A 27400-nucleotide genomic window follows, 5' to 3' on the forward strand; every position below is an offset into this window, starting at 1 on the left:
ATGCCCACACTGTCGGGGGGCTCACGGGGTGCCCTGGCCGGGCTGCGCTGGGCTCCGGGACCCTCCGGCCCTGCGGGGGCGGGGGTCCCCCCGAGTGAGCGGGGTGGGGGGCAGAGGAGGGCTCCCGAAAGGTCAGGGAGGCACCGTGCAGCCCGGTCGGGTTACCCGCCTGCCCCCCCGCCCCCCCGCCCCCCCCCGCCCCGGGCGCTCCAGGGAACAGCCTGACCCGCCGTGCCGGGGGGGGGGGGGGGGGCACGGAGGGGTACGAGGGCAGGCGAGGGGGGGGTTAGAATGCGGGGGGGGGCTGAGATGCGGGGGGGCAGCCCCGGGGTGGGGCGGGATGCTGGGGCCGGGGCAGGGCCGGTAGCCGGATGCTCCGTAGCCCCCGCGGTGGGGTGGGGGGAGCCGCCGCCCCGCTCCCCGCAGGACCATCCCACGGGGCGCGGCCGGACACGCGTGGCCGGTGCGGCCGGCGCTGGGGAGACGGCGGCCAACCAGACAATTAAAGGGGCCGGGAGCGCGGCACTCCGCTCCGCCGCCTTTGTCCCTCCTCCCGCCCGGCGGCGGCGGCGGCGGCGGCGGCGGCGGCTCCTCGGGCGGTACCGGTGGCACCGGCGGCACCGGCCTCGAGCCCGGAGCCCGGAGCCGCGGCGGCCCCATGCACCGGCCCCCGCCGCCGAGCCGCCGCGGAGCCCCGCACCATGCCCGAGCCGCCGGTGGCAACGCAGGACGGCGACCGGCCCCGGCGGGCCCCGGCCGGCGAGGAGCGAGGGGAACCGGTGGCCCCGACCGGCGTCCTGGGTAAGGTGGCACCGGGCGGGAGCGGGCCCCGCCGCCGGGGTCGGGTCGGGGCTGCGGGCGGCGGCTGCGGACGGTGCGGGGGGGCCGCTCCCTGCGGCTCGATGCGGATGTCGGCGGGGCTCGGCCGGGATGCGGCTCCCCGGGGACGGGGGGAGGTGTCCGTGCCCCCGGTGGGGCTCTGACCGCACCCCCGGAGGGCTCCGTGCCCCCCCTCCGGGAGTCCTGTCTCTGCACCCCCCGGGAGTCTGCGGTCCTCCAGGGATCGGGGCTGTGTGTATGTGTCCCCCCGCCAAGACTGGTCCATGCCCCCGCTGGGATGGGGTCCACATACAGGTTTGAGTCTGGTGACCTCCCCGGCATCGGGTGCACGCACCCCCCGTGTCACCTCTGGGCCACGCACCCCCCCCGGGCAGGTCCGTTTGTCCCCCCAGGCCAGGCCCATTATCCCCCCAGACCCAGTCCGTGCCACCCCAGGGCCGGGCTGGGGCAGAGCTGGGCAGCAGGTGCAGGATAGGGGCTTTGGGTGGGGGTCCGCAAGCTGGGGTTGGGGTCCCCCCTGCATCACCCCGAGAGCAGGTGACGTCCCTATGGCCGCGGCCGGGTTGGGGTCCCCAGGGCAGGGCGGTGCAGGCAGGGCCCGCTGCCCGCCGCGCAGCCGAGCGGGAGGGTGACCCACTTTGTGTCCCCCCCGGGACAGGCGGCATCACCGCCCCCCCAAACGCCTCCTTCCCTGGCGGCCGCGGGCTCCGCTCGGTGGCGGGGCAGCGACGTGCCCGGCCCTGGCACGCTGCAGCTCCCGTGACCTTATCCCGGAGAGCCAAGGTGAGCGGCACGGTCCCGGTGTGCCGGGGGAGCGGGTGGCGGCGGGATGGCGGGATGCAGGGGTTTGGGCTGGGACACTGGGGGGCTCTGGCCCCGCGCTCTGCCAGTGGACCCTGCATGCCGGTTTGGTGATGGCACCGGTGCCGGGAAGGGGCTGGGGGTTGCTCTTGCCGGCAGCAGGGTGAGAAGGACCCTGTGGCCGGAGCGGGATGAAGGCAGAGTCTGGCACTCCATGCCCAGGTTGAGGGGGCAGGAGTGACGCTGGGGACCCCTCTGCAGCTCAGCCACGTCTTTTCTGTTGACCTTGGGCAGGAAAAACCCTCCGGCACCCACAGCTGAGGGCTCAGGGTGGGCACCCACCCCGCGCACCCCCTGAGCGGCGCCCCGGTTTGCACGCTGGTGCACACGCGTGTGCAGGCTTCGACGGCTGCCTCTGCCCAGCTGTACCCGCTGGCTCGGCCCCACGGTGCCCCCAGCCTGCTGCCCGCGCTGCCGGCCGGGTTACACCGCTCCCAGCGGGTGTAAATAATTCAGGGTGGGTGAGCTCACCCTGCCGGCATCGGCGAGCTGCCCGGCGAGCGCGGCCGAGCCACTGCCACCAGCACCGCGTGCCCGCTCCGCCAGCACCGGGCCCGAGATGCAGGATGTGGCCCGGGGTGCAGGATGGGCCCCGCTCCGGGGGTGGCTGGCTGCAGCCTGGCGCCGGCCCTGGCTTTCGCCCACGGTGCCAGGACAGGGCGGCCTTTCAGAGCCCGGCGCCACGGCCTCGTCTCGATGGCGGCTCAGGCGATGAGTTTGTTGGGTCTCAGCCTGGCTGGGGCAGGGGTCCTGCTCCGTTCCCCCAGCCCAGCGGGGTCCAGGGGTGCTCAGAGCCGGGGTGCATCCCCTGGGATCAGCTCCAGGGCAGGTTTGGCATTTCCTGTTTTTCGGGGCCAGCAGGTCCCAGTGTGAGCCACGTTTCCGGAACCCCGGGACCTTCCCAGCCCTGGGGCGGCCAGAGAGGCCGTGACGTCCCCTGGGCATCGGTCCACCTGCCCCGTCCTGGCTCTGCCACCCTGGCTTAGCAGGGGAAACTGAGGCAGGGAGGTTGCTGGGCACACTGCTGGTGTGGGGCAGAGAGAAAGGGGGTCCTGTGGGGAGCCCGCCCCCAGCAGTGTCAGAGAGCCTCATCCTGCCCTCCCTGCCAGCTCTGGGCAGTGTTTTGGGATGCACCCAGTCCCTGTTCACCCCAAAAGCTGTGATGGGGACACTGGGCACAGGGACAGCGTGTCCCCGTGGTGTGGGGACCCCACAGCAGGACAGGGGCTGTGTCACTGTGCCGGCCCCTGCCGGGGGGTGACAAGGGGACCCTGGGGACCGTCCCCATCCCGCCTCACCGCGGCGGCGCGGGGCCTCCCTGGGTTTCCATGGAGACCAGCTGCTTTTTTGCTCTCCCCATTTTTCCTGCGGTTTCCCATCTCCTGGAGCCGCGGCTCTACCGAATCCCAGCCCCAGCGAGGGGCTGCGGGCGGAGGTGAGTGGCTGAGGGGGTGGCAGGGGGGCACCCCAGGGCATCCTGCAGCAGCTGGCACCCCAGGGGTGCCAGGACGTGCCGCCAGCTCCTCCCCAGCAGCTGTCAGAGCCTTTTTGGGTGCCCGGAGCTGCTGGAGGAGAAACCCGAGCCGGGGCCAGCGTCACCACGAGCGAGGCCACGACCCGCTGCCATGGCCACTGCTGGGGACGCGCTGGGGGTCCCCACACCCATCCCGTGTGCCTGAGTCGTGGCTACTTTGGGGTCCGGATGCCAGGGCTGCGGGTGGGGGGATGCCTGCGGGGGTCCCGCGGCTGCTCACCCCCTCCCTCCGCCATCCCTCCCTCTGGCAGATAAGCTTTTCGGGAAGCGGCTGCTCCAGGCTGGGCGCTACATCATGTCCCACAAGGCCTGGATGAAGACGGTGCCCACGGAGAACTGCGATGTGCTCATGACCTTCCCGGGTACGGAGCTGCCCGGGCAAAGCGGGGCAGGGGCTGGGGCTAACGGTGCCGGCGTGGACCACCGGGACGGCGGCGCAGAGCCATGGCGAGGCCGGGGGACGTGGGGTGGGATGGAGACCAGGGTGGGCTGTGCTGGGAGACGTGGACACCCTGAACCCCACCGCGGTGCTGACTGGTGCCGTCCAGACACCACCGATGACCACACGCTGCTCTGGCTCCTCAACCACATCCGCCTCGGCATCCCCGAGCTCATCGTCCAGGTCCGGCACCACAAACACACCCGTGTCTACGCCTTCTTCGTCACCGCCACCTACGAGAGGTAGGGTCCCCCCCGCGTCCCCCGCCCCCGCCGTGGCCCGCGCCGCCTCCCCAGCCGCGTCCCCTCTCCCTGCAGTTTGCTGCGTGGGGCCGACGAGATCGGGCTGCGGAAGCCGGTGAAAGCCGAATTCGGTGGCGGCATGAGGAGCTTCTCCTGCGAGGAGGATTACATCTACGAGAACATCGAGAACGAGCTTTACTTCTTCACCTCTCAGGTGGGATGGGCAGGGATGGGGGACATGGGGCAGGGATGTGGGGATGTTGGCTAAGGATGCAGGGATGTGGTGATGCAGGGATGCCGGGATGCAGGGCAGGGATGCGGGGACAAGGTGCAGAGATGTCAGGATGCAGGGATATGGGGATGCAGGGATATGGGACAGTGATGTGGAGATGCTGGGCAAGGATGTGGGGATGCTGGGATGTGGGGATGCATGGATGCTGGGATGCAGGGCAGGGATGTGGGGACATGGGGCACAGAAGGCAGGTCCTCTCCCCCCCTCCCCAGGTGAGGAAGGGGCTCAGGGACCCCCAGCCCAGCTGGGGACCGATCCAGCCATCCCCCAGGTTGGGGATGAGGTGGGTCCAGGGAGTGCACAGGACAGGGGCAGGGGCTGGGGCCGTGGGTGTGGCAGGAGAGGGGCTGGGGGCCGGGCAGTGGGACCATCGCCCCGCGCTCAACCCCACCACGGTGCCGCAGGAACGGCAAAACATCATCAGGTACTGGCTGGAGAACCTGCGCGCCAAGCAGGGCGAGTCGCTGCACAACATCCACTTCCTCGAGGGGCAGCCCATCAGTGAGTATGGCACAGCATGGCACGGCATGGCACTGCCACCCCACTTCCCTGCTCCCTCTGCCCAGCCTGTGCTCAAGCACAGGGTCCCGTGTCACCGCATGTCCCCATCCCCAGGGCTGTGTGCTGGACAGGGTGGTGGGTGCATGGTGGCTATGCCGTGCCATGGCCGGGCAGTGCCAGGGTTAGGTGTAGAGCCCCAATGTGCCACGGTCACCCCAAGCCCGTCCTCTTCATTGTCTCTACCCCAAACCCTGCCACGCTGGGGCCATCTGAGGACATGTTTGGGGGGGGCCGGGGCGCGCTGGCAGCATCCCCGCAGCCCATCGCTCACCCCGTGCCCCGTGGCGCAGTCCCGGAGCTGGCGGCCCGCGGCGTCATCCAGCAGGTCTTCCCGCTGCACGAGCAGAGGATCCTCAAGCGGCTCATGAAGTCCTGGGTGCAGGCGGTCTGCGAGGCCCAGCCGCTCGGTGAGGGGCTGCAGGGGTGGCGTGGGGGGGAGCTGGGGGTCCCAGCCCTGCTCACGCCCCCCTCGCCCCCCCCAGACGAGATCTGTGACTACTTCGGGGTGAAAATCGCCATGTACTTCGCTTGGTTGGGCTTCTACACCTCGGCCATGGTGTACCCCGCCGTCTTCGGCTCCATCCTCTACACCTTCACCGAGAGTGACCAGGTGAGAGGGGTCGGGAAACGGGGTAAATCCCTGTGTATGGGGGGCTGTGGCGGGGGGCGGGGGGAGGGGGTCTGTCCCTCCTTGCTCCAGACTTTCCCTCGGATGCTTTAGTGCTGTAATTGCTGCGGAGCTGGGAGGCTCCCATGGCCGCGGTGGTGGGGTGGTGGGCAGCAGCTCTGCAGGGCTAGGGGGGGTGTCGGGGATGCGAGAGGACCGACCGTGGTGCAGTCGGTGCTGTCTGTCCCGCAGACCAGCCAGGACATCTGCTGCGTGGTCTTCGCCATCTTCAACGTCATCTGGGCCACCCTCTTCCTCGAGGAGTGGAAGCGCCGCGGGGCCGAGTTCGCCTACAAGTGGGGGACGTTGGACACCCCGGCCGAGTCCATCGAGGAGCCCCGGCCCCAGTTCAGGGTGAGCCCTCGGGGGGGGGTCCCATGCCTGGGGTGGGGGTGCCAGGGGCTGCGGTCCGGCTGAGCCCCCCCTGACCCCGACGAGCCACCTGGGCTCAGTGCAGAGAACCGGCACCTTCGTGACACCCCCCTCCCCTGCACCCCGAGGGGGTCTGCGCTGGGTCCCACCAGTGCTGGGGTCAAGGAAGGATCCTGTGGGGTTCCCAGTCATGGGGAGGGTCTCACACCACCGTGTCCCCCCCCCCACGTTAGGGCATTAAGAGGATCAGCCCCGTGACCAGCGCAGAGGAGTTTTACTACCCGCCGTGGAAGCGGCTGCTCTTCCAGTGCCTGGTCAGCCTCCCAGTCTGCCTCGCCTGCCTCTCCTGCGTCTTCCTCCTCATGCTGGGCTGCTTCCAGCTCCAGGTGGGTCCTCATCCTGCCCGCACCAGGCTGCTGGCCCCCTCCACCCTGACCCCAGCCCTGTCCCCATCCCTGTCCCCGCAGGAGTTCGTGCTGAGCATCCAGGAGCTGCCCCGGATCATCCGCTTCCTCCCCAAAATCGTCCTGGCTGTCATCGTCACCGCCTGCGACGAGGTTTACAAGAAGGTCGCGTACTGGCTGAACGACATGGGTGCGTGAGGGCGGCACCCAGGGGTGCTCACAGCGGGGCTGGGTGCTGGGACCTCCCCCCCGAGCCCCCCCCGAACTCCCCCTTCTGCTTTGCAGAGAACTATCGCCTGCAGAGTGCCTACGAGAAACACCTCATCATCAAAATCGTCCTGGTGAGAGGGGAGCCGGTGGTCCCGGGGGGGATGGAGGGGCTGGGGGGGGTCCCGGTGGCTGCCCCGTGCTCACCGTCCCCCCCCCCATCCCGCAGTTTCAGTTTGTAAATTCATACCTGAGTCTTTTCTACATCGGGTTCTACCTCAAAGACATGGAGCGGCTGAAGGAGGTAAGGGACCGTGCTGGGGGGCGGCGGGGCCAGCCTGAGCCCCCCCGGCATCGCCCGGACGGACAGACGGATGTCCTCAACCCAGCCCTGCCACCGTCCCCGCTCCCAGCACCCTCCTGGGGGGCCACTGGCCCCGCGGGTCCCCACCATGGTCCCTGGCTGTCGCGCTCCGGGCCGGAGGCTGCTCCAGGTCCCCAGCCCCTGCTCACGGTGTCTCTCTGTCTGTCTGTCTGTCTGTTCTTCTGTCCCCTCCACAGCTCCTGCTCATCTTCTCTCTCTCCCAAAGCCTCGTGCGTCAGCTCAAAGAGGCTCTCCTTCCCTTCATCCTCCTCCACCTCCACCTCTCTCTCATCTTCTTTAAGGGCCTCCTGGGCTTTTGCTGGAGACTGGGAGTATCCAAAGTAGGAGCGGGGAGGGGTTGGGGGGGGCGGGCATCCCCCTACACTCCTATACCCCCCCCTCGCACCCCACCGCGGGACCCTTGCTGCCCCCGGGAGGGCCACAGGCATCCCCAGCCCCGGCTCTGCTCTGGCTGGTGGTGGCACACGCGGCACCAGCCCCACTGAGATCCCATCCCGTCGGTTGTCACCGATGGGGGGGTCACAGGCTGGTGGGGGGGGACACGCACGGGGCTTGGGTGTCGTGCTCCACCAGCGCGGGCACGGGGAGGAGCAGGGACAGGCGATGAGGATGCAGGGACACGTATAACCCCCCCCCACCCCCAGGTGCTGTCCCCCCTCCCCGGGTGACGGCGCGCCCCGTGTCCCCGCGCAGATGTTGGCCACGCTGCTCATCACCCGCCAGTTCCTGCAGAACGTCAGGGAGGTGTCGCAGCCCCACCTGTACCGCCGCCTGCGCCGCGGCGACCTCAGCCTCCGCGGCCTCCGCCAGCTCGCCCACGCCGTCCTGCGCCTGCTGGCCCCCCGCCGCCATCCCCCGGGCCCCCCCGAGGGGCTGCGGGGGGAGAAGAAGTGTCTGAACGGGGGCTGCGGGGTGCCGGAGGAAGAGGAGGAGGAGGAAGAGCGGCGCGAGTCGGACTCGGAGGAGGAGAGCGCCTTGGATTGCGGGTTGAAGCTGAAGAAGGTGAGCTTCATCGAGAAGGCGGAGCGGCGCGGCGGTGAGCCCGGCGGCCCCGAGGACGAGAGCTTCCTGGAGGAGGGCAGCCCCACCATGGTGGAGAAGGGCATGGATCCTGCGTCGGTCTTCGAGCTCTGCGAGGATGAGGAGGAGGCCGAAGGTCCCCCCGGCAGCCCGGTCAAAGCGGCGGAGCCGGCGGTGGTCCCACGGGCTGGCCGGAGGAGACGGGCGGCTGAGAGCCGGGAGGAGGAGGAGGGTGAGGAGGAAGGGCGGAAGCGCAACCGGGCATCGTGGATCGACCCGCCAGAGGAGGACTACTCGACGCAGCTGACGCAGGCGGAGGTGGAGAGTTGCATGAAGAAGTACGAGGTGAGCGGCCTCGGAGGGGTGGGCACGGGGCCGGCGGGATGCAGCGTATCCCCCGGCCCCATTGCGACGCGCTCCTCCTCCTCCTCTTCCTCCCCAGGACACCTTCCAGGACTACCAGGAGATGTTCATCCAGTTTGGCTACGTGGTGCTCTTCTCCTCCGCCTTCCCCCTGGCCGCCATGTGCGCGCTGGTGAACAACGTCATCGAGATCCGCAGCGACGCCTTCAAGCTGTGCACGGGGCTCCAGCGTCCCTTCGGCCAGCGGGTCGAGAGCATTGGGCAGTGGCAGGTGGGGTGGGGCATCAGGGTGGGGGTGGGCCCGGCGGGAGGCCCGGTTGGTCGGGGGGCTCATCCCCAGCACCATCACTCTTGCAGAAAGTGATGGAGGCCATGGGCGTCCTGGCCATCGTGGTCAACTGCTACCTGATCGCCCAGTGCGGGCAGCTCCAGCGCCTCTTCCCCTGGCTCAGCCCCGAGGGAGCCATCATCTCCGTGGTGGTGCTGGAGGTACGGTGCCTGCTCCGTGCCTGGCTGTTATTGTAGTGTCTCCGGAGCGTGACGCGGTGATGTCCTGGCTCTGATGGCCAAGGGCTCCCATAGGGATGGGGTCTCAGCCCTTAAACTCTCTGCTGCCACCCCGGGCAGCTCCCTGTGCTGCTGAGCAACGCGACTGGGCTGAGAAACCCCCCCGGGGTGTTATTGTAGGGTCTCCCTGGTTCCCCATCCCTTGCGGGGTGCGTTTCAGGATGGGGGGGATGCTCAGCCAACCCCACGTTTCCCCCTGCAGCACTTCGCCCTCTTCCTGAAGTACATCATCCAAGTGGCCATCCCCGACATCCCTGCCTGGGTGGCCGAGGAGATGGCCAAGCTGGAGTACCAGCGCCGCGAAGCCTTCAAGGTAGGCGACGCCGGGGTGGGACCCTCCTTGGGGCCGAGCGTGGAGCGGGGACCCCCCTGTCCCCAGGGCTGGTGGGCTCCCCAAGGCATCTGTGGGGCCAGTGGGCTCCCCGAGGTGTCCCCGGGGCCGGTGGGCTCCCCAAGGCATCCGCAGGGCCAGTGGGCTCCCCAAGGTGTCTGTGGGGCCAGTGGGCTCCCTGAGGTGTCCCTGGGGCCGCTGGGCTCCCCAAGGCATCCCCGGGGCCGGTGGGCTCCCCGGGCATCCCCGGGGCCGGTGGGCTCCCCGAGGTGTCCCCAGGGCCAGTGGGCTCCCCGAGGCATCCGCAGGGCCGGTGGGCTCCCCGGGCATCCCCGGGGCTGGTGGGCTCCCCAAGGCATCTGTGGGGCCAGTGGGCTCCCCAAGGTGTCCCTGGGGCCGGTGGGCTCCCCAAGGCATCTGTGGGGCCAGTGGGCTCCCCAAGGTGCCCGCAGGGCCGGTGGGCTCCCCGAGGCGCCCGCGGGGCTGACGGGCTCCCCGCCGACAGAAGCACGAGCGGCAGGCACAGCACCACTTCCAGCAGCAGCAGCGGCGCAAGCGGGAGGAGGAGGAGCGGCAGCGGCACGCCGAGTTCCAGGCCCGCAGGGAGCGGGAGTCCGGCCGCGACGAGGCCAAGCCCGAGGCTGCCGGGCAGGACCCGGCTCACGAGAAGAGCCAGAGCAAAGGGAAGGGCTCCGGGGGCACCTCGCACGGCTCCGACAAGCCCAAGCGACCCAGCTCCCTCCTGGCCACCAACAACGTGATGAAGCTGAAGCAGATCATCCCTTTGCAGGGCAAGTTCCTCTCCGGGGGGGCCGGGGCTGGCAGCACGGCCACCGCCAGGTCCCCCCAGTCCCCCACCGGCAGCGAGAACAAACTCCCCGGCTTCCTCAGCTTCAAGTTCCTGAAATCCCCCGAGACTAAGCGGGACGCGGGGACCGAGAAGGTCCAGTCGCCCACCAAGCCGTTCAACCCCGGCAAGCTCTTCAACTTCGGCAAGTCTGAAGGGGCCGGGGGCAACGGCGCTGCGGCCACCGCCTCCCCCCAGCCTCGGCCTGGCCCCTCGGTGGACACGGGCGAGCGGCCGGTCCCCAGCAAGTCCCATCTCAACGGGGTGCCGGAGGAGGGGGGCCGGGAGGAGCCGGAGAGCCGGGCAGAGGAGGAGAGTGGGGGCTATAAACTCTAACCGGACCATTTCGGGGAGCAGGAGCGAGGGGGGCTGCCCGCTCCCCTCTCCTGGGCACCGCGGACACCGTCACCCTCTCGCCTCCCCTCGCCGTGGGGAGCGCAGGGCCGGGCTGAGCCCGCCGGGTGCCAGCGCTGGCGCCCAGCCCTGCGCCGTCCCCCTCTGCCACGTCCCCTCGCATCCCTCCAGCCCCTCCACCGGGACCTGCCGCCGTCTCGTCCCCAGCTCCGTTGGGGGTCCGGCCGCATCCTGCACCAGGGACACCTGAGCAAAGTGCCGTTGGCACGAGCAGCAGCAGGGGCCATCTCGGACGGAGCATCCCGACCGGTTTCCGTCCTGCGCCACTCCGCAGGGTCACGGGTGGGAGATGCCCTGGTCCAGCTCTGGTCCTGGCTACTGGCTCCACACCCACCGCCCCAAACAGATGTCGGGGTCCAGCCTGAGGAGCCAGAGGGGAGCTCGGCGCTGCCAGATCCACCAGGACCAGCCCGCCGGGCTCAGCGCCGCGTCTCCGATCACGGAGGGACGAGACCGTGGCGCTCGCCGGAGAGGATTCACCCGTGCCTACAGCCCCGCCGTACAGCCATCGCCCGGCGTCCCGCCAGCACCGTGGCCGTGCCCCGCTCCGTCCTGCTCCCGGCAGCCTCTGCGTGGATTCCTTCCCGGCACCGGGACGTTTTCCTGCCCGAAGCCCGGACGGCCGGGAGGGAGGGGGGCGAGCACCAGCCCCCTGGATTCCCACGCGTGGGCAGCGTTTCTTGCACTAAAACCGAAACAAATCCCAACGCAAGCGACTCTCTCCCCTTCTTCGTCCCACGGCTGGAGGCGGCGGAGGCGAGAGCTGGCACCGGTGCCATGGTCAGCAGAGCCCGGCCGGGTGTGGGCAATGGCCCCAGCGACTGCAACGCGAGCCAGGACGGTCCCTTCCCCTCTCTGCTTTCTTATTTCGTGGAATTATTTCGCAATAAGGCACTCGCACGTGGAGGTGACGCCAGAGCCCGGGAGAAGGACCGGGGCTGCGGGGGGGGCTGACCGTGAGCTCCCTGCAAGGGCAGGGTTTGGGGGGGGGGGTGGGAGCAGCTTCGCTTCTGCCGGGGTGAAGGTTTTGCCGTCGCTGGGTCTAGTTTTAGTGCTTTAACAGCCGCCGTCCTCGCTCCGGCTGCGCGGGGAAGGGGCTGCAACACGGCTGCTCCGCGCTTTTCGGCGGCTCTGCTCGGTGCTGCTTCGCTTTAGGGGCCGGGCCGGGGCGGTGGCACCCATGGGTGACCTGGTTGGGGACAGTCCAGCCCTGCCAGCTCCCTCCTGCCCCTCACCACCAGCTCTGCCCTCCGCCCACCAGCCGCCAACCATTTCCAAAGCAAGCAGGGGAGAGGTGGGGGGCTGCCAGGAGCCAGGGGGGACGCCGGGGCGGCCACCCCATCACTGTGCCTGGTCCAGGCCCGGGCAGTCAGGTGGGGTCTGCGTACCCCTCTCTCCCCAAGGCCTGGGCTGTAGAAAACGTCAGGTTGTTTTTTCCTCCCCCTCCTCGTCTCTTGCCACACGTTGTGTAATTTTCTTTTTTTTCAGTCTTTGAATCAAGCCATTTTCTACAGCAATAAGGGCAGGAGAGGGCAAAGGCTTTACCTGCTGCCAACCCAGGAGCCAAGGCGCTGCCGGATGGTCTGGCGCAGGCAGGGAGATGCTCTCCAGGTCCAAGGGCACCGTGCCCCCTGCCAGGGTGGGCTCCCTGCACCGCAGCGGGGACAAGATCCTCGTGTCGGCTGGGGACAGCCCCAAGCTTTGCCGTGTCCCAGGGCTGGCTCGCCACAGAGGTCGGGCAGAGCCCCTCTCCCCGGGTGCCCCCTCGTCCTCCCACACCAGCCATGCCCTCTCCTGGGTGTGAGGAGCAGAGGACGAGATTTCTGGGGTGACCCTTGGGAAACTGGGGCACACGGGCCCTCGGAAACCCAACAAGCCCATCATGGCCATGGCCATGCCCTGGAGCAGCAGCACGTTAAACAATGGCAGGAGAAAAGACCCCGGGCCCAGCTGGGGGTACCAGGTAACCCGAAAGACCCACCTTGCCTCAGCTTGACACCCTGCCGCACCACTGCCCGGTCTCCGGGGCTCTGCAGAGCCCGAAGCTCACCCCGTGCCCGCCTGCCCGTACCCCGAGGTCAGGCAGGGCTGTGGGCACAGAGCCCTCTCCCTTTCCTCCGTTTCATTTCGTTCCTCGGCTTGGGTTCGGCTGGTGGGGCCAGCTCTCATCTCTGCCGCTCTTGAACACACGCTGGTCTTAAGGGAGTTTGTTTTATCCCATTTCCCTCCTGAGAGTAACAGTCCCGGCACCATCCGTCCCCGTAGCGCTTGCTGGAGGAGAGGGCAGGGTCCCACTGCCACCAGGACCCCGCAAGTCCAGGGCATTTTTAAACATTTCTCTATACAAATTATTTCTACAAGCAGCCGCCTGTCTGGTATCTCACTTTTCCGGGCAGTTACTGTACAAAGGAGGGAAGAATTAGGTTGTTTTGTTTTGTTTTTTCCCTTGCTGTGTTTTATTTCTGTGGAAATTAAAAGAAATGAAGGGGGTTATTTATTTCTTTTTAATTTATTTTGTCATATTTTTGTAAAACCTGCAGAAATGCAATAAAAATATATTTCAACAAGCCTGAGGCGTGGGCTAAATTATTGCCTGCGGCAGCTTGCACAAGCATTTTGACTTCTCAGGTCTCCTGTCCCCGGGGAAGGTGGAAGGGGACCTCGGGGACACCGTCACCCTTCACAGCCCTCTTGACAACAGTGGCACAAGGGCACTGGCACGGCTCGATGCCAAGCACCCTCCACCGCAGCCCTCGCGTGTTTCGTCGGGCAGAGGAAGAACGCAGAAAGTTATAATCCTCTAAATTCTGCAAATTTATTATACACAGTATCAAACATGTAACAGTTTAAAAATAAATGCAAAAAAAAATCCAATGGCCATGACATTCGGCTAACAGTATGTACAGTCACCCCACGAGGGCAGCCGCTCTGCCAACACGCAGCCTGCAGGAAAAACCGCCTTCTCCCAACCCCGCAAGACAGTATTTTCCGCAAAAGAGGAAAATTCGACTTGCAAAGACAGGTTGGAAGTTCACCCAGACTCACTGGCTCGACGCTGCGTTGCGAAAAGCGCGGACAGAAAGCTCCGAGCCGTGCTCGTGGCGTTCCGCCGGCCGAGGACGGGGTGGTTTAACCAAAAATATCCAACTGGTTGGATATGTGTTCATCAGCACACAATATCCACTGTGTGCTGATGAATCCGGAGCGGAATGCGTTTGGGAAGCGGCACAACTGTAGCACGGACAAGGGGGTGACTCAGCTCTGACCATCCCTTCACGCTTCTTACAGTCAGTGATTAGTCACCCCCCGGCCCCGCATCCCCGAGAGCCGGTGGTAAGGAACAAATCCTGCTCTCCAGCAGCTCATTCCGCTGCCTCCGTGCTCCCGGCCCCTCGCCCCTTTTCACACACATCACTTATCAAAGGGGGGCAGAGTTATCCGACCTGTTAAGACTCTCCAACATCATGCATCTTGGAAAAACAGAAGCACCGTGCGTGTTTAGCAGCGACGTGGCAGGGATTGCGGCTCCGCGATTCACCGGAGAGCGAGCACGGAGGAGTTGTCCTGGGGATGTTTACGAAGCTGGTAGCAACGAGGCAAAAATGAAACGTTACCGGTAGTGGCTACGCAGATAAAGTTTGCTTCGGTCACAAAGGCGACGAAAATAAAAGTAGTTACAGCACCAAGAGCACGAGTTACCGTCCTCGCCGTGTGCAAGGCAGCTGTAGGGCAGCTCCGCTCTCCTACGGGGCCGGCGAGCGTGGAACGGGGCCGGGGCTCGCCTCCGAAGGCAGCCGAGGAGTTGGGCAGGGGCTGGAGCGGGAGAGCGGCTGATGGCCCACGGAAAAACCTTGTTTGCAACCACCACATCGGTCCGCAGGCGTGCCCGCTCACCCGGCGTCACCCAAGGGATCCAGCCAGCTCCCACGTGGCAAAAATCCCGATCCGAACTAGGGTCAGGTTTGAGAGGGGTGCCCTTCGCTCCCGCCAGCTGAACAAGCACTTTCAGGTTTACATCAGCAAAACCTGGGACTCTACCACAAAGGTCGAAGCCACCCAGACTCCTCAACAAGCATTAAGACTGCCAATAAGACCTTTTTTTTTTTTCTTTTTTTAACTCCTAGAACAACTTAAGTCTAAAAATCACACACACAGGGAGCCTTAGTTCTTCAGATCTGGGGACACACTAGGAAAGTTTTGCCTTTAAAACAGAGTCTCAGTGTTCCACAGCATTTCAGCCCCTCGTTTCAGTTACGACGTTCTTCCCCGCACGCCAGGTCCAGCCTTTGCAGTATCTAGAAGACGTTTTTTTTCCCCCCAGTAGTTAAAAAAAGACGAGGCTCTAAGCAGCCCTGTCTCCTTCCTGACATTAAACTCTCAAGATGACACACATCTTTTTATATAAAAATACAACCCAGCTGCCAGCGCACGCGTTTCGCGACGAGCTCTGCAAGGCGACGCTGCGACAGTCACTCGGAGCAGGCTGGATGCCAACCACCAGCCCCACAAGCGGGCCGTCGGCTGGCACGGCCAGTCCACCTGGACAGCCTGCTGACTCAGCCTTTTTCCGGATGATTCCTAGCAGCAACCATCCCAGATCAGCTGTTGGGCCGCGCTCTCCGCTGTCAGGGCACAGGCGTTGCGAACCAGCGGCAGAGAAAGCCGAAAGCGCGGTGAGCATGGCACGAAGGTCAGGCTGTGCTCAACCAAAGCCAGGAAAAAACACCCAAAAACACCCCCGGCTGCTCCCAGGAAAACATAACCCTCTCTTCTTTAAAGAACAGGATTTCCCACTCTCTGTTACACATCAAAAAGTATAAACCGAAACCTGACGCAGAGAGAGACTGGTGGGAACCCCTCTGGTCACGGTCAGCGTGTCACACAATTCCTGCTGCCAGGCTGATGTCATTAGCCCAGGAAAACAAATTCGTTTTCCTCTTATAGACACACAGGTCTCTTTTTTTTAAAAAAATAATCTTAAAACTAAAAAAATGAAGCTAGTGATATACAAACAAGGCAGGAAATGTAAGTGGTACCACAGCTGATAGCTGCGGCGCTAGAAAAAAATCTCCTGGTAAGTCTTTGCCCCTCAGGCCAGTGCCAAGGAGCTCACCAAAAAATAAAGCTCTGAAGTTACAACTGCTAAAACTACCCATAGTAGAGTGAAAATTTTAAGATTAGCGTCCAGCATGTCCAAGATTTGCCTCACAGGAAACAGTCCAAACACCAACAACTGACCTGCTGCATAAGGCACGCACTGGAGAGGGGAGGAAACCCATTTTCCAGCCGATTCTACTCCAAACTTCCCAGCCTTCACCGCCCGGAGCCGTCGGCGCAATCCCAAACAACTGCGCGCCCGCGGAGCTCACAAACACCTTGGCACGTTTACCAGGTCGGGTTCGGCGTGTCCTTCGGATCCATCACAACTCGGCTCAGGAACCAGCTCCCAGTGGTCACTGGGACGTGTATCCCAGACATCCACGCCAGGACGCTGCTGGTGCTTGGGGTCTCACCAAGGCTCAGAAAACAAGTCTTTTTATAAAAAAAAATCAGGTCTAACCTATGTAACGATTCTAAAAGCCCGTCCTCTTAGAGTGCAATACATCTGAACGCATCTAAAAGCTTCTGCTACTGTTGGCATGTCCCACAGGTGTTTCCTCTTTCTGTCCTTGGAAGTTTTTCAAGACCCTCATGAACCCTAAAACCCGCTCTGCTTGCGGCTGGGGGAGACCTCCCGGGGTCAGTTCTGTTCAGACTAAAAAAAAAAACCAACCATATGATATCAAGAATTTACCTAAACATCACCTCAGTTTCCCTGCACATCAGTCACTAGCGTGTTTTTATGTTACAAAAGGGCAGTGCCCAACTTGTTATACCCTAAACTCACCCAGTACGTCTCGCGTCAGGCACGAGCTCCAGTGCTGGTTAGTACAGGCCAGACACCGCGGAGAGGACAGTCTGCTGGACGGGGCTGCTCCTGAACGGCCTCATCGTCCCAAAATATCAAGAAACATGTTCCTGTTGCTTTGACTTTTGAGGAAAGATGCACTATTCAACCAAAAAACCCAAATTCTGATCTCTGGAAAAGCGTCTTAAGTTTTCATTAAAAAACCCAAACCTTTAGAATACATTAGTAACAGAAACTATAAAAAAACCACTACACGGACATGTACAAAAACCCCTGAGGGTCGCTAAATCCCAGTCACTCCGTAACAAGAGAGCCGACGTCGGAGGAGCCGGGTGCTGTACCAACAGTGCGGCCGGCGGAAACCCGGGGCGCGTTGGTTGGGGTTTTTTGAAGCGGCGTTTGTTGTTTTCAATGCACTAAGGCACCAGGAAGTCACAGTCAGGCAAAGATCTTCCGTGCAACATCCGAACCCGACACACTTACCATGTGTTAAACAGATGGAAATATAGGATCAAAGTGCAAGAGCGGGAGGAGAGCGCTCTTGATCGAGCCAGGAGCAGCACGGAAAGCGAGGAGGAGGAGGAGGAAGGATGGGAGCTCTCGCTTCACATTGGATGGGATGTAGAAAGACTCACTGCGGGTGCCAAATCCGTACTGCTCGTACACAACCACCACCGCGACAACACCCAAGCGGTGACCCTTCAAAGTCCCGTCCCTTCGAAGACCTGCTTCGCCATCCCTTCAGAACTGCTTTACAAAGACAACGTTCTTTTACCTCCTGAAAACACCTGGAACATTTCCAAGGCTCCACAACCAACAAGACACGGAGGGAACAAAGACGGGGGTTTACAACAGGAAGGAACTGCCAACTCTCTTTAATAGTACATCACTCTGTCTAGCAGAGAGGCCAGCAAAGCTCAAACCTTGCCGTATCCATCAAGAATTATACAGCATTTTACAACTTTTAGAGCACTGTACAAACATGACTGCAAGGTCGCAGCTCTCAAGCTTTGCTAAACACACAAATTGGTCACACTTCACCACCAGCTGCACGTTCGTTTCCTCTTTTGGTACCTCACAGCTCTTCAAAGGATTCTTCAGTTTCGGCTTCAGGTGACGCCGGACGCTGTCACAGCATCTTCAGCCAACGTCTTGCACTTTGCACAAAAGCACTTTCCACAGCGTGACGCTGGGAGGAGTCCTCTTGCCATCGCCGGTAAATCGCACGGAAACCCAAGCGCGTTTTATCTTCACCAACACAGTTGGCATTTTCAACGATGTTCCAGTAATTCGGAGGTTACTGCCACAGCAAAATGGTTTTTTTGAGGCAGATACAAAGTTCTAAACTACTCAGTGTTAAATCAAATTCACTCACTGCATCCGAAACTTGGTGCCTCGTGTACATTCATAAACACAACGTGAGCTGTGCCCTGCTCTTCCTAAGGTTCTGCCTTGCAACAGATGGTCGTCAGCAACAGTTTATCTCCCTTCGCCCCCAAACCTGCCCACGTGGCACCCTTTGGTGGGACAGGGACACCGGGAGAAGGGGACAGCAGAAACCCTCAAAGCTCGCGGCCGCTGCAGCCGCGTGGAACGAGGCTTATCCAGGATGTCTAGAAAAACGTTCGTGCCATTTCTTGAATCGGTGTCTGGGATTTGTGAAGGAGGAAAAAACACAGCTAGAAATGCAACAATTTAAACTAACACAGTGTGAAGTCAGCCTCTTACGTTAAAGCAGACAAGACATCATTACTAAGCTACACCTTTCCTGTCCCCTTCGGGTGACGATGCTCGTCTCCTTTTAGTCTCTGAACCTCTGAATCCACCTTGACGACCCACAGGTCTCCAGTTTGGCTCTTACCGGAGCCAGTAAAGGGTTACGGGCAACAGGCACTGAACTGTCACAGTCCAAGGGAGGTCGGTCTTCGTCAGAGACCGTGGAAGCTCACGTTGTGATCAACTCCAAGCCCTCGACTCCGTTCCAGACACGCCGATATCGCAGGAAAGCACAACGTGCCGTTATTCCGAGCCGGCAGCTGATCAGAGAACTCCATCGAGTTGTCAAGGTGCTCCCAGACTTATCCGGCCCAGCGCTGCCTGCGGGGTGCCGACCCAACTCCATTCCATCAGCTGTTGCTTAAACAACACTGTTGATCAAATACTCAGAATAGGATAAGAGCATCCTTTTATCCCAACGGAGCAGCTGCACATATCAGTCCGTTCGAGACCAAGAGACGGTTAGAATGTAAGAGCAACAAAACCAACACACCTTTCACTTGAATTCTCCATGACCACTGATGCATGAGATAACGTACGGTGCCGAATGACCGTGGCCCTCACAGAACAGACCAAAAGAATAATAGATCAAGTTGACAACACATTTGCTAAGACCAACATAACCCTAAATGATGCCCATGATTTTTTTTTTTTTTTTCTAGTGCAGTGCCAGCTTCAGAATATTTGAGAAAAATAGTGAGGCCCCACACTCATGGCTCGACTGGGCACATCCAAAGAAGAGTTAAACCACTTGTAATATGCCAATGGTACATGAATGGGAAAGCCTAAACCACTGTGGGGTTCCGTAACGACCCACGTCTCCCACCCAGGCTCCCATAGATGGATCTGGCTGAGTAGGTAACAGATTCAACAAAACCTGTGGAAGTGACAGTGTATATTTTGAGAAAGGAGGAACTAAGGTTATACTACACCATTTACTGATTTGTTCCACCACTGCTCCGTAAGTTTTACGGCATAAATAAAAAAAAAAATGGAGAGAAGAAAAAAAAATAAATACATTGGCTCCTATGAAGTCAGAAGTGGTTTGGGCTGCATAGTGGAGGGGTGAGAGATGGGGGCAAGGGGCAAAATTTACACACTTTGAGACAAAACAGGAAGTGCCTGCAAAGTAGTAGAGGAGGAAGCCAAGAGTTTAAGTGTCCTCATTCATATCCTGGCTGTCTGTCCGAGCGATTTTCCGTGGCGGCGCCGAATTCTCACCTTCTATTTCCACTTGCTCTTGATCTCTCTTCTTCGCTGCGTTCTGTTTGGACAGAGAAAGCTACAGTGAAACTCTCCAAAGCCTTAGATTCTCGTGGGCGCTGGCGTCGGGAGAACAAGTTTTTGTGTAAAAGTTTCGGATGGAATATAGTGCTGGGATGACCTAACTGACACGCTGGAGCAAACACCAAAGAGGGTTTTGCCCAAAGCCAGAAGATGCTCCTTCTAGATTGTTCTTCCGATTTGAGGGTGGGACGAAACCACCATCGATATCAGCACCTTTTATTTATAGATCTCAAATATTGCATAAACACGAGTAAGATCCTCTTTCCCACTGCTCTGAGTCAGTCCCTGAACTTATCAAAATCTCCCAAACCCTTCTGTCACATACAAATACTTTCTCTTCAGCTTCAAGGTTGCTTGTAATTTTGCCTCTCTCCACTACCTCTGCTCTGCCCATGACCACACTCACACTTTGACTTCTCCACTCCCAAGTCAACACGTTGTTCCGAGTACTTCCAGCCCAGGTATCCTGGTTTCCTAGTCTCAACCACTACCTCGAGCACGCTGATTTGGGTGTTCTTCACACAGGCACTCAGATGTTGTACCCAAGGTACTTACACAGCATTCATGCTCTGCACGAGCTCATCTGTCTTCTCCTAACAGTCCTGGGAGGTGAGAGCAGTTTTACCCGAGCTGTAAAGCACAGGCTGAGGCGCAGGGAGACCGATTTGCCAAGGTCACAAAGGAAAACTGCAGTAAGTTGGAGATGTACCTGCAGTCTCCCAAGTTCTAGACTAAACACTGAGTTCATGTCTCTTGCATCGAAACGGAAAAAAAAAGTCATTTTTTTAAAAGGAAGTGTTATGCAGAGACAGAGCCTCCTTGTGCTATCTTTCGCTAAAGTGCGAGTCGCACTTTCTTTTAATTAACCTTTGATACTTTGTGATTAATATTCAGGTCAGTTAGGCTGAGTCAGCAATTCAAGACAAAATGTTAGTATTAAGAAAACACAACCGTACCTTTTTGTCCCACTGCTGGTGTAAATAACGCAAAAGTATATTCGTCTTTTCTGTTACTATGACTGCCAGAAAAAAAAGAGAGAGAGAAACACACTGAGGTCATTTTAAAGAAGACTTTTGAGATGGTGCAGTGATCACCCACGTACTTTGCAGGCTAAACAGGATTTTTTTTTAAAAAAGGACAGCAGGCAGCAATACCCATCGCTCCGCAAGGGCAGAGGAAAAGCACAAAACCCAGTACCCAGACCCACACTGCTAATCACAGTTCAATCATGTCACCTGATCTGAAGTTCAAAATAAGGGAGATTATTTAATATTGGAACAGAAGAAAGTTACTAAAAACCTCAAACTTTAGCAGGGCAGACTTACTTTGTTCAGATGGATATTCTCTCGTGGGAAGATATACGGATGGTCTTCTGTTCTGTAGAAGAAGGAGCACGGTTACAGGATGGAGACAGCAAAAAGGTGGGTTTCCCCCCAAGCACGGGGAAACGAACCACAGGCCCCATTAAGGTGGGCTACAAACGCATCGTGATACCCTGCCCTGTTCCGTGACACGGTGCTGCTACAGCTTTTTAACACACAACACAAAGAAGAAAATCCATTTTTCACATGTTTTTCAGGTCATACGACTACTTTTACAGATACACATAAAGAAAGCACCACAGATGTGGTTTGGCTGATGTGAAGACAAATTCCTTTACCAAAGCAAGCGGGAAGTTTTCCTTGCCAGTCTCATGAACTATCAGCTGCGATCATACACATTTTTCAAGAAACAAAATACTCATTTTATAAGTCGATTTCCCTCTGGCATCCTTTAAGCTGTGCAAGAAAACGTTCCCCCACAGCACCAGGACGTGGCAATACTTACTGATGCTTTACATACGGAGTCGGCATGGAATCTGCTGAAGTTGCTTTTGTTGTAGACCGGTAATCCTTTCAAAAAATCTGCCTGAAAAGACATGGAATACAAACGGAGAAGCAGGTGAGGAAGGAAAGAGTGATATTCTGTTTGCTTAGTCCTGACTCTTGCTCCTCGGGATAAACAACTGCAGGAGCTGAAGGATGCTGCCAGGCCCCAGCTGGTGAGATGGCTGCTGGATGCTGAAACCCACCCAAAAATTGGTTTTGTACAGTATGCCAACCCCCAGCTTCTGGTTCGTTATATCCCCAAAGTTCAGTAATTCAGTTAAAATCACGCTAATTAAATATCTTTGGCCACGCAGGTGATTAAAAAGAGGTGTGTGTGCAATCGGGCGAGCTCTAAGGGAAGATCTCGGTAATTTACCAGCACAAACCACAGCATCACCCCAGAAACCCTGCCACGGCTACGCCGATGCCTCAAGCCCTTGAACCTCACACCAGCTCAAACCAGTCGCTCTTTCACTTTCCCAGTTAATGTTCCTTGTCACAGACCACGGCTGGCTCCACGGAGCAACGAAAGCCTACACAGCCTCAAAAGCCAAATCTTCATCACACACTTATCGGCCTGGCCCAACTTGATCTTTTTTTGAAGGATCGCATCCCTACGCACGTCAAGAATGCTGGTACATCCCAAAAAACACAAATCCCAAGTCTTGATGGAAGAGGTTAGATCACTGCTCCCAACAAAACTGGTGACTGCACAAGGCCAGCGACGCTGGGACCCTGCAGAGCCCTCTCAGCTTGATTAAACCTTAATTAAGTGTGAAACAGGAATTTCTTTCTCCAAAGTGGGAAAAGGAGGGTGGGAGGAGAACACTACTGGGTCAGGAGAAAACCGAGCTTAAAAGCGTGTTGGAGCCCCTCTGCTCACAGCAGAGACACAAAGGTGCCCAGCAATGTCTTTAAGGTAAAAGAGAAAAGGGGTGATAAATGTAAAATGGACCTGTGTGACCTTGCAGCCTTCCAGGACCTAAAGGGGCTACAGGAAAGCTGGAGAGGGACTTTTTACAAGTGTGTGTAGTGACAGGACAAGGGTCGATGGCTTTAAACTGAAAGAGGGGAGATTTAGATTAGATATAAGGCAGAAATTTTTCCCTCTGAGGGTGGCGAGGCACTGGACCAGGTTGCCCAGAGAAGTTGTGGCTGCCCCATCCCTGGCAGTGTTCAAGGCCAGGTTGGATGAGGCTTTGGGCAACCTGGTGTAGTGGAGGGTGTCTCTGCCCATGGCAGGGGGGTTGGAACTGGATGGTCTTTGAGGTCCCTTCCAACCCAAACCATTCTGTGATTCTATGACAAGCAGAGGGGAGAGGTGCCCTGAGATGGCCCTTCTCAGCCAGCAGACCAGCTGCCTGTATCCAAACGACACTTCCCTAAAGATCCAAACTCTGTCACGCTGAGGGATTCTACTCCAGGACACACATCACCTTCTCTATAAGCAATTTTAAAAGGACAGTAAAGCAGCAGATGAGAAATCATTTAATTTCTGATCCTGCTGCCACAAAACTGCCAGGCTATAAGGCACTGTTTCCATTTAAATAGAGGCCATTATTTTTCTTAACGCCGCATCTTGACTTCAAAACAAAGAGCTACAATCAGCCAAACCAGAAAATATTATTCATACTTTTGTTCTTAACGAGAACTCTACTGACACACTGGTTTCCACATTGAGCCCTTCCCATAGGCCTGGTTTTAGAAATAATGTTGGTAAAAACCCTGCAAATCCAATGCAAAGTAACCTGCTCCACTACACCGTCCCAATCCAGAGAGACGGACGTGTCCCTGATTTCTTTTATTGTGTAAACGCCTGACAGCTACTTGGTTTTATTACCACTTGTAAGAATGGAAAATAACTGCTCTTGTTTAGGAGCACATGACAGGAAGCACCTCTTCAACAAGCTCCAGCTCACCCCGAGTTCCTCACACCAGACTATTCCTTACTTTCCAGATGAGGATTAGGTCTGGCAGAGCCCGGGCTTCCCTGGAAAGAGGCTGGACAAGCGGGATGACAGCTCTCACCAGGGATTCCACAGTCTTTTAACAGACTTTTATAGCCGAGCGAGTTACGTCGAGTAAGTTGCAAAAACACTGTTAAAATTCTCAGTCGAAAAGCAATTTAAATGGTCAATGTGGGGTTTGCCCCCCCCCCCCCCAACATAAACAGCTGAAGCAGGATGCAAACCAGCGAAGTGCAGGCTTGCAAGCAGGAAGGAGTGTTATCTACACTCAGACAACACCTGGAGACCTCAGCTCCAACAGCCACGAGCAGCCCTGGCTCACGGCCACCACCTTTCTGTAACTTAGCCAGAGCGGAACCACAGGGACACTGGGCAGGTGGGACAGATGTTTCTCCAACCCAGGCTCCAGCGTGGGAGCGTGAAGCACTCGTCACCAGTTCAGCTGAAGAGTCTGGCTGTCAGTGACACAGACCACCCCTCCGATAACCACAACCCTGCTACATACACACAGAGATCACCACAAAGACCCCCTCGGGGGAATGGCTTGGAGTCGTGTTCCTGGATATTCAGAATTAGACACTGCTCCAAGTGCAGTGATCCTTATCTGCACTAAGGGCACCAGATAAATAAGCCCTGGCTGCCACGTTTACACACCCATGGCACAAGGCACACCGACTCACACCGCCCCTGGAATGGCACAGGGGGAAATGTCCCCCTGTGTGCCTTCTGCCACTCTTTAACCCAAGCCAGTGCACCCCCACCAAGCCAGCGAAGCTGACGGAGCGTCCTGCGTGGAAAACAAAATCCAGCACCCAAACTGAGCAGGTGCTTCACTTCCTCTGGGGAAAGTCAAACCCAAAAACACAACAAAACATCTCGATTATGCAATGTCGGAAGACAACACTGCTTCCTTCTATGATCTGGGAAGTGAGGTAGAGATAAGATGCATCTACTGTTCCTGTGTCAACACGGGTGCTCGGCTTCCTCGGGAGATGGCAGTCCTCATCTAAAAGCAGAAAGACAAAAAAAAAAAAAAAACACGTACCCGTGCCCTATTCTTAGCTTTTGAAAGGAACTGCGGTAACGACGTGCAGCAAGACAAGGCTCAGCACACAGACGCTGGAGGCAGGGCTCCATCCCAGCAAGATGTGCGCACACGTGGACGTGGGTTGGAGGAAAACCACTAACACAGGCTTGGGAACGGCCACAGTACACCAGTACACGGAGACCACAGGGACATCACTGTCTTTCCCTTAGTTACTGAGCTTGCAGAAGGAAAACTCTTTTCTCCACAAATTATTACATCGCTACAAAGGGAGGGAGGGGGGCTGGAAGGCTCTTGGCTACGACAGCTGACACCAACCACTCAGGCACCAGCCCTGGTGCCTGTTGCTGCTTAGGGGGCACAGAAATGAAGCACCCCACACCCCCGAGGTGCCCCAATTTCCCCTTTCCGCACCCCAGCCTTGGGGGTGGACGGAACACCCCACATCCTGGCAGCACCCCAGCCCTCCATCCCTGAGGACAGGGAAAACCCCACGCCCGGGAGGGGGGCCCCTCATCCTCCAGCCATGGTGGGGAACAGTCCTGAAGCACCACAGCCCCCCCAGACACGAGAAGGGAGAACCCCCCCCTGCCTGGGGTGCCCCAGCCTCCCTCACCCCCCCACCCCAACACAAGGAGCGCGTCCCCAGCTCAGGGCGCCCCTACCCCCCTCAGCATCCCCCGCTCCCAGGGGCGGGGGGGGGCCCCGCCACCTTGGGGTGCTGCAGCCCCCCACCCCCTGGGGCCTGCAACACCCCCTTGGGGAGCACCAACTCCCCGCCGCCGCTGGGGACGCGCAATGCCCCCGGCCCGGGGCACCCCGGCCCCCCCGGCCCCAGAGGGTGAGGCACCCACCCCCCCCCTCAGGCTGCTCGGCACCCGGCTGGGCCCCCGACAGGGACGCCGCAGGGAACAGGCCCTGCAGGGCCGGAGGCGGCCGCGGAGCCACCCCCTCCCCGGGCAGGGCAGCAGCGACGGGGGCCGACGGGTCGCGCTGCCCTCAGAGCCCCGGGCCGGGGGCGCCGCCATTTCGGGCGGGGGGCGCGAGGCACCTACCATCTTCGCCGCCGCCGCCCGCCGTGAAGAGCCGCCCCTCCCCCGCTGCCGCCGCGCCTCAACCCGCCCACTGCCTCCGCCGCCCGCCCCGCGCGTCCCTATTGGTCTGCGCCGGGCCACTCTCGCCTTCTATTGGGCGCCGTGCCCGTCACTCAGCACGGCGCAGAGGAGCGTGGGGTTAGGTCGACGCAGGAAAGGCCCGCTCAGGAAGGCCCGGCAGGGTGGGGTGCAGAGCGGGGAGACCCGGATGTCGCGCAGGGCACGCTGGGAGCTGTAGTCCGCACCGCGTCCCCGGAGCGCGGCTTAATGAAGGCGCCGTTAATTACGCGGCAGGAACGGGGCGGCTCATTAGCGGCCCTGGGAGAACAGTGGCCAGGAGACGGTAACTCCTCCCCGCCACCCTGGGCCCGATCCTGGAGCACCGGAGCGGGTGGCAGAGCGGACCGGGCACAGACACCGCTGCCATGGCGGGTGCCAACCAAACCCAAAATTCCTCCCACCCTCAGCCCTTCTTCCCCACTCCATCCTGCCGAAGGGCTCCCTGGCAGCCGCGCCCTGCGGACACGCAGCTTCCCACTCCCCGTGACGTTTTGCGCGAACGCTCAGCACAGAAAGCCGCAGGGCTTCCACCACAGCTCAGGTTTTCACAGGTTTATCTTCGAATCACATGCGCGAAGCCGCAATAATTTCACAATTTCAAAAGCAGCTGTTAAACGGAGCCCTCGGAGGTCACCCTCGGAGGTCACCCTCAAGCCAGCACTCCCGAGAGCCACAGCATCCCTCAGCACCAACGCTCGGGCCGGGTCACGCCAAAGCCTCGGGGGCTCGCCTCGTGCCGCACCAGCATGGCGGGCATGGCCCTCAGTGGGTCAGGGACTTCCTGCCCTTCAGCATGCGGCGCAGGATGACCTCGATGCCAGCCGGCGTGCTGATGCGCCGGATCCAGCCGTGGGTGCGCTTGCGCTTGCGGTTGTTGGGCTGGTACTCGTTCCCGCGTGCCTTGGTACGGATCTGCTGGTGGCTCCAGGAGGGCGGCGGGCTGGCGAGGGCACCGCCGGGCTGGAAGGGGAGATGGCTTCGGAGAGGCAGCCCCAGGGAACTGGAGAGGGCTGAGGCTGCCCGGAGCTGGAGGGCGCAGGCTTGCTGCACTAGAGGAAATCTTTGGAAAAGGAAAAAAAAACAAATACAAAAACACAGAAGTGAGGAGAGAGAGCCCCGCGCTGCCGCTGACAGGCCTTTTGGCAGCGCTGAGGGACGGGGTGATCCCGCCGCGGCCTCCCCCGGCCCCCGCGCTGCCCCCCCGGGGGGCTCCACCGCATCCCCGCTCCCCGGGGCGGGCGGCGGCCGCCGTTACCTGCCGCCAGCCCGCGGCCAGAGCCTGCCCAGCGCCGCCATCGCCCTCCGCCCGCCCGGACAGCACCGTCCTCCCAGCAACACCGCCCCCTATTGGCTCCCTCCGCCGGGCCAATCATGAGCGACACAGAGCGCGCATGCGCGCTAGCCTGTAGTTCCCGGAGAGGGCCGCGCTGTTACCATGGCAACGGCGGCGGTACGGCCCGGGCCCCCCGGGCCTGCGGAGCCCCGGGGGGGTGGCTCGTCCCTCGCACCAGCCACTCGCCCGGCACAAGCGGCCTCGAAAGGCCCGTTCGTTCCTCACCGGGACGTTTCCGCCGGCGTTGGGGCCCCGCCGCGGCGGGAGGGCCGGGCCAGGCCCAGGGCGCTGCCCTCCCTCCTGCCCCGTGAGGGCTGCGCTCCGGCTGCCCCCGAAATTGTCGCCACACGCAGTGCGGGGCACCGGCATCCGGTTTGGGAAGTTCCTCCAGGCAGCGGGACCGGCCCGGGACCGGCACCGGCCCCCCCGCCCCTCCTCCCCTGACACACGTGTGTGCACAGAGCAGCGGCGTATAGGATGTGCCAGGGCACCTATAGAGAGGTTCAGCCTTTGCCCGCTCCTGAGGCGGTGAATGGGATTATCTGTTCTACAGAGCAGGAAAACGAAGTGCAGGAGGAGGAAGAGGAGGAGGAAAGAGGAGGAGGAAGAAGGCAGCTGGGGGTCAGAGGGTGTCGCTGGTACCCACAGGGTCTCGGTCATCTGCGCTGTCTGCTCTGATCACCAAAAAGATCCCTCGGATTGCTCTGCTGGAGGCA

The 27400-nt window shown here is 60.4% G+C and overlaps 3 protein-coding genes across 3 annotated transcripts; 1 reads left to right on the forward strand and 2 right to left on the reverse strand.

The window, feature by feature from the left end:
- Positions 1–701: 701 nt before the first annotated feature.
- ANO8 (anoctamin 8) lies at positions 702–10268 on the forward strand. Its single transcript, XM_086627855.1, has 18 exons — positions 702–801; positions 3487–3597; positions 3784–3916; positions 3992–4130; positions 4613–4709; positions 5060–5176; positions 5252–5379; positions 5629–5790; positions 6042–6194; positions 6276–6402; positions 6498–6553; positions 6649–6723; positions 6981–7124; positions 7498–8169; positions 8267–8458; positions 8545–8676; positions 8957–9067; positions 9591–10268. Exons 1-18 carry the CDS (start codon positions 702–704, stop codon positions 10266–10268), a joined length of 3327 nt encoding a protein of 1108 aa, XP_086483981.1.
- Positions 10269–18910: 8642 nt separating this feature from the next.
- On the reverse strand, positions 18911–26108 carry DDA1 (DET1 and DDB1 associated 1). The gene is made up of 6 exons (XM_086627532.1): positions 26094–26108; positions 25253–25381; positions 21145–21225; positions 20643–20694; positions 20274–20335; positions 18911–19294 (listed from the first exon to the last, which is right to left on the reverse strand). Exons 1-6 carry the CDS (start codon positions 26106–26108, stop codon positions 19184–19186), a joined length of 450 nt encoding a protein of 149 aa, XP_086483658.1. The 3' UTR covers positions 18911–19183.
- Positions 25889–26653, reverse strand: MRPL34 (mitochondrial ribosomal protein L34). The gene is made up of 2 exons (XM_086627870.1): positions 26607–26653; positions 25889–26411 (listed from the first exon to the last, which is right to left on the reverse strand). Exons 1-2 carry the CDS (start codon positions 26645–26647, stop codon positions 26114–26116), a joined length of 339 nt encoding a protein of 112 aa, XP_086483996.1. The 5' UTR covers positions 26648–26653; the 3' UTR covers positions 25889–26113.
- Positions 26654–27400: the final 747 nt, after the last annotated feature.

The sequence above is a fragment of the Tauraco erythrolophus genome, chromosome 28 (assembly GCF_009769465.1).
Source record: "Tauraco erythrolophus isolate bTauEry1 chromosome 28, bTauEry1.pri, whole genome shotgun sequence".
Taxonomy (NCBI): domain Eukaryota; kingdom Metazoa; phylum Chordata; class Aves; order Musophagiformes; family Musophagidae; genus Tauraco; species Tauraco erythrolophus.

Excerpts from the sequence above, each read along its gene's own strand:
- ANO8 (XM_086627855.1), top strand. The coding sequence starts at position 702 with ATGCCCGAGCCGCCGGTGGCAACGCAGGACGGCGACCGGCCCCGGCGG. Across the intron at positions 3,917-3,991 it reads GTCACCGCCACCTACGAGAG|TTTGCTGCGTGGGGCCGACG; the intron begins GTAGGGTCCCCC and ends CTCTCCCTGCAG. Across the intron at positions 5,380-5,628 it reads CCTTCACCGAGAGTGACCAG|ACCAGCCAGGACATCTGCTG; the intron begins GTGAGAGGGGTC and ends TCTGTCCCGCAG.
- DDA1 (XM_086627532.1), bottom strand. Across the intron at positions 20,336-20,642 it reads AGAATATCCATCTGAACAAA|TCATAGTAACAGAAAAGACG; the intron begins GTAAGTCTGCCC and ends TTTTTCTGGCAG. Across the intron at positions 19,295-20,273 it reads ACCAGCAGTGGGACAAAAAG|AACGCAGCGAAGAAGAGAGA; the intron begins GTACGGTTGTGT and ends CTGTCCAAACAG.
- MRPL34 (XM_086627870.1), bottom strand. The coding sequence starts at position 26,647 with ATGGCGGCGCTGGGCAGGCTCTGGCCGCGGGCTGGCGGCAG. Across the intron at positions 26,412-26,606 it reads TGGCCGCGGGCTGGCGGCAG|ATTTCCTCTAGTGCAGCAAG; the intron begins GTAACGGCGGCC and ends CCTTTTCCAAAG.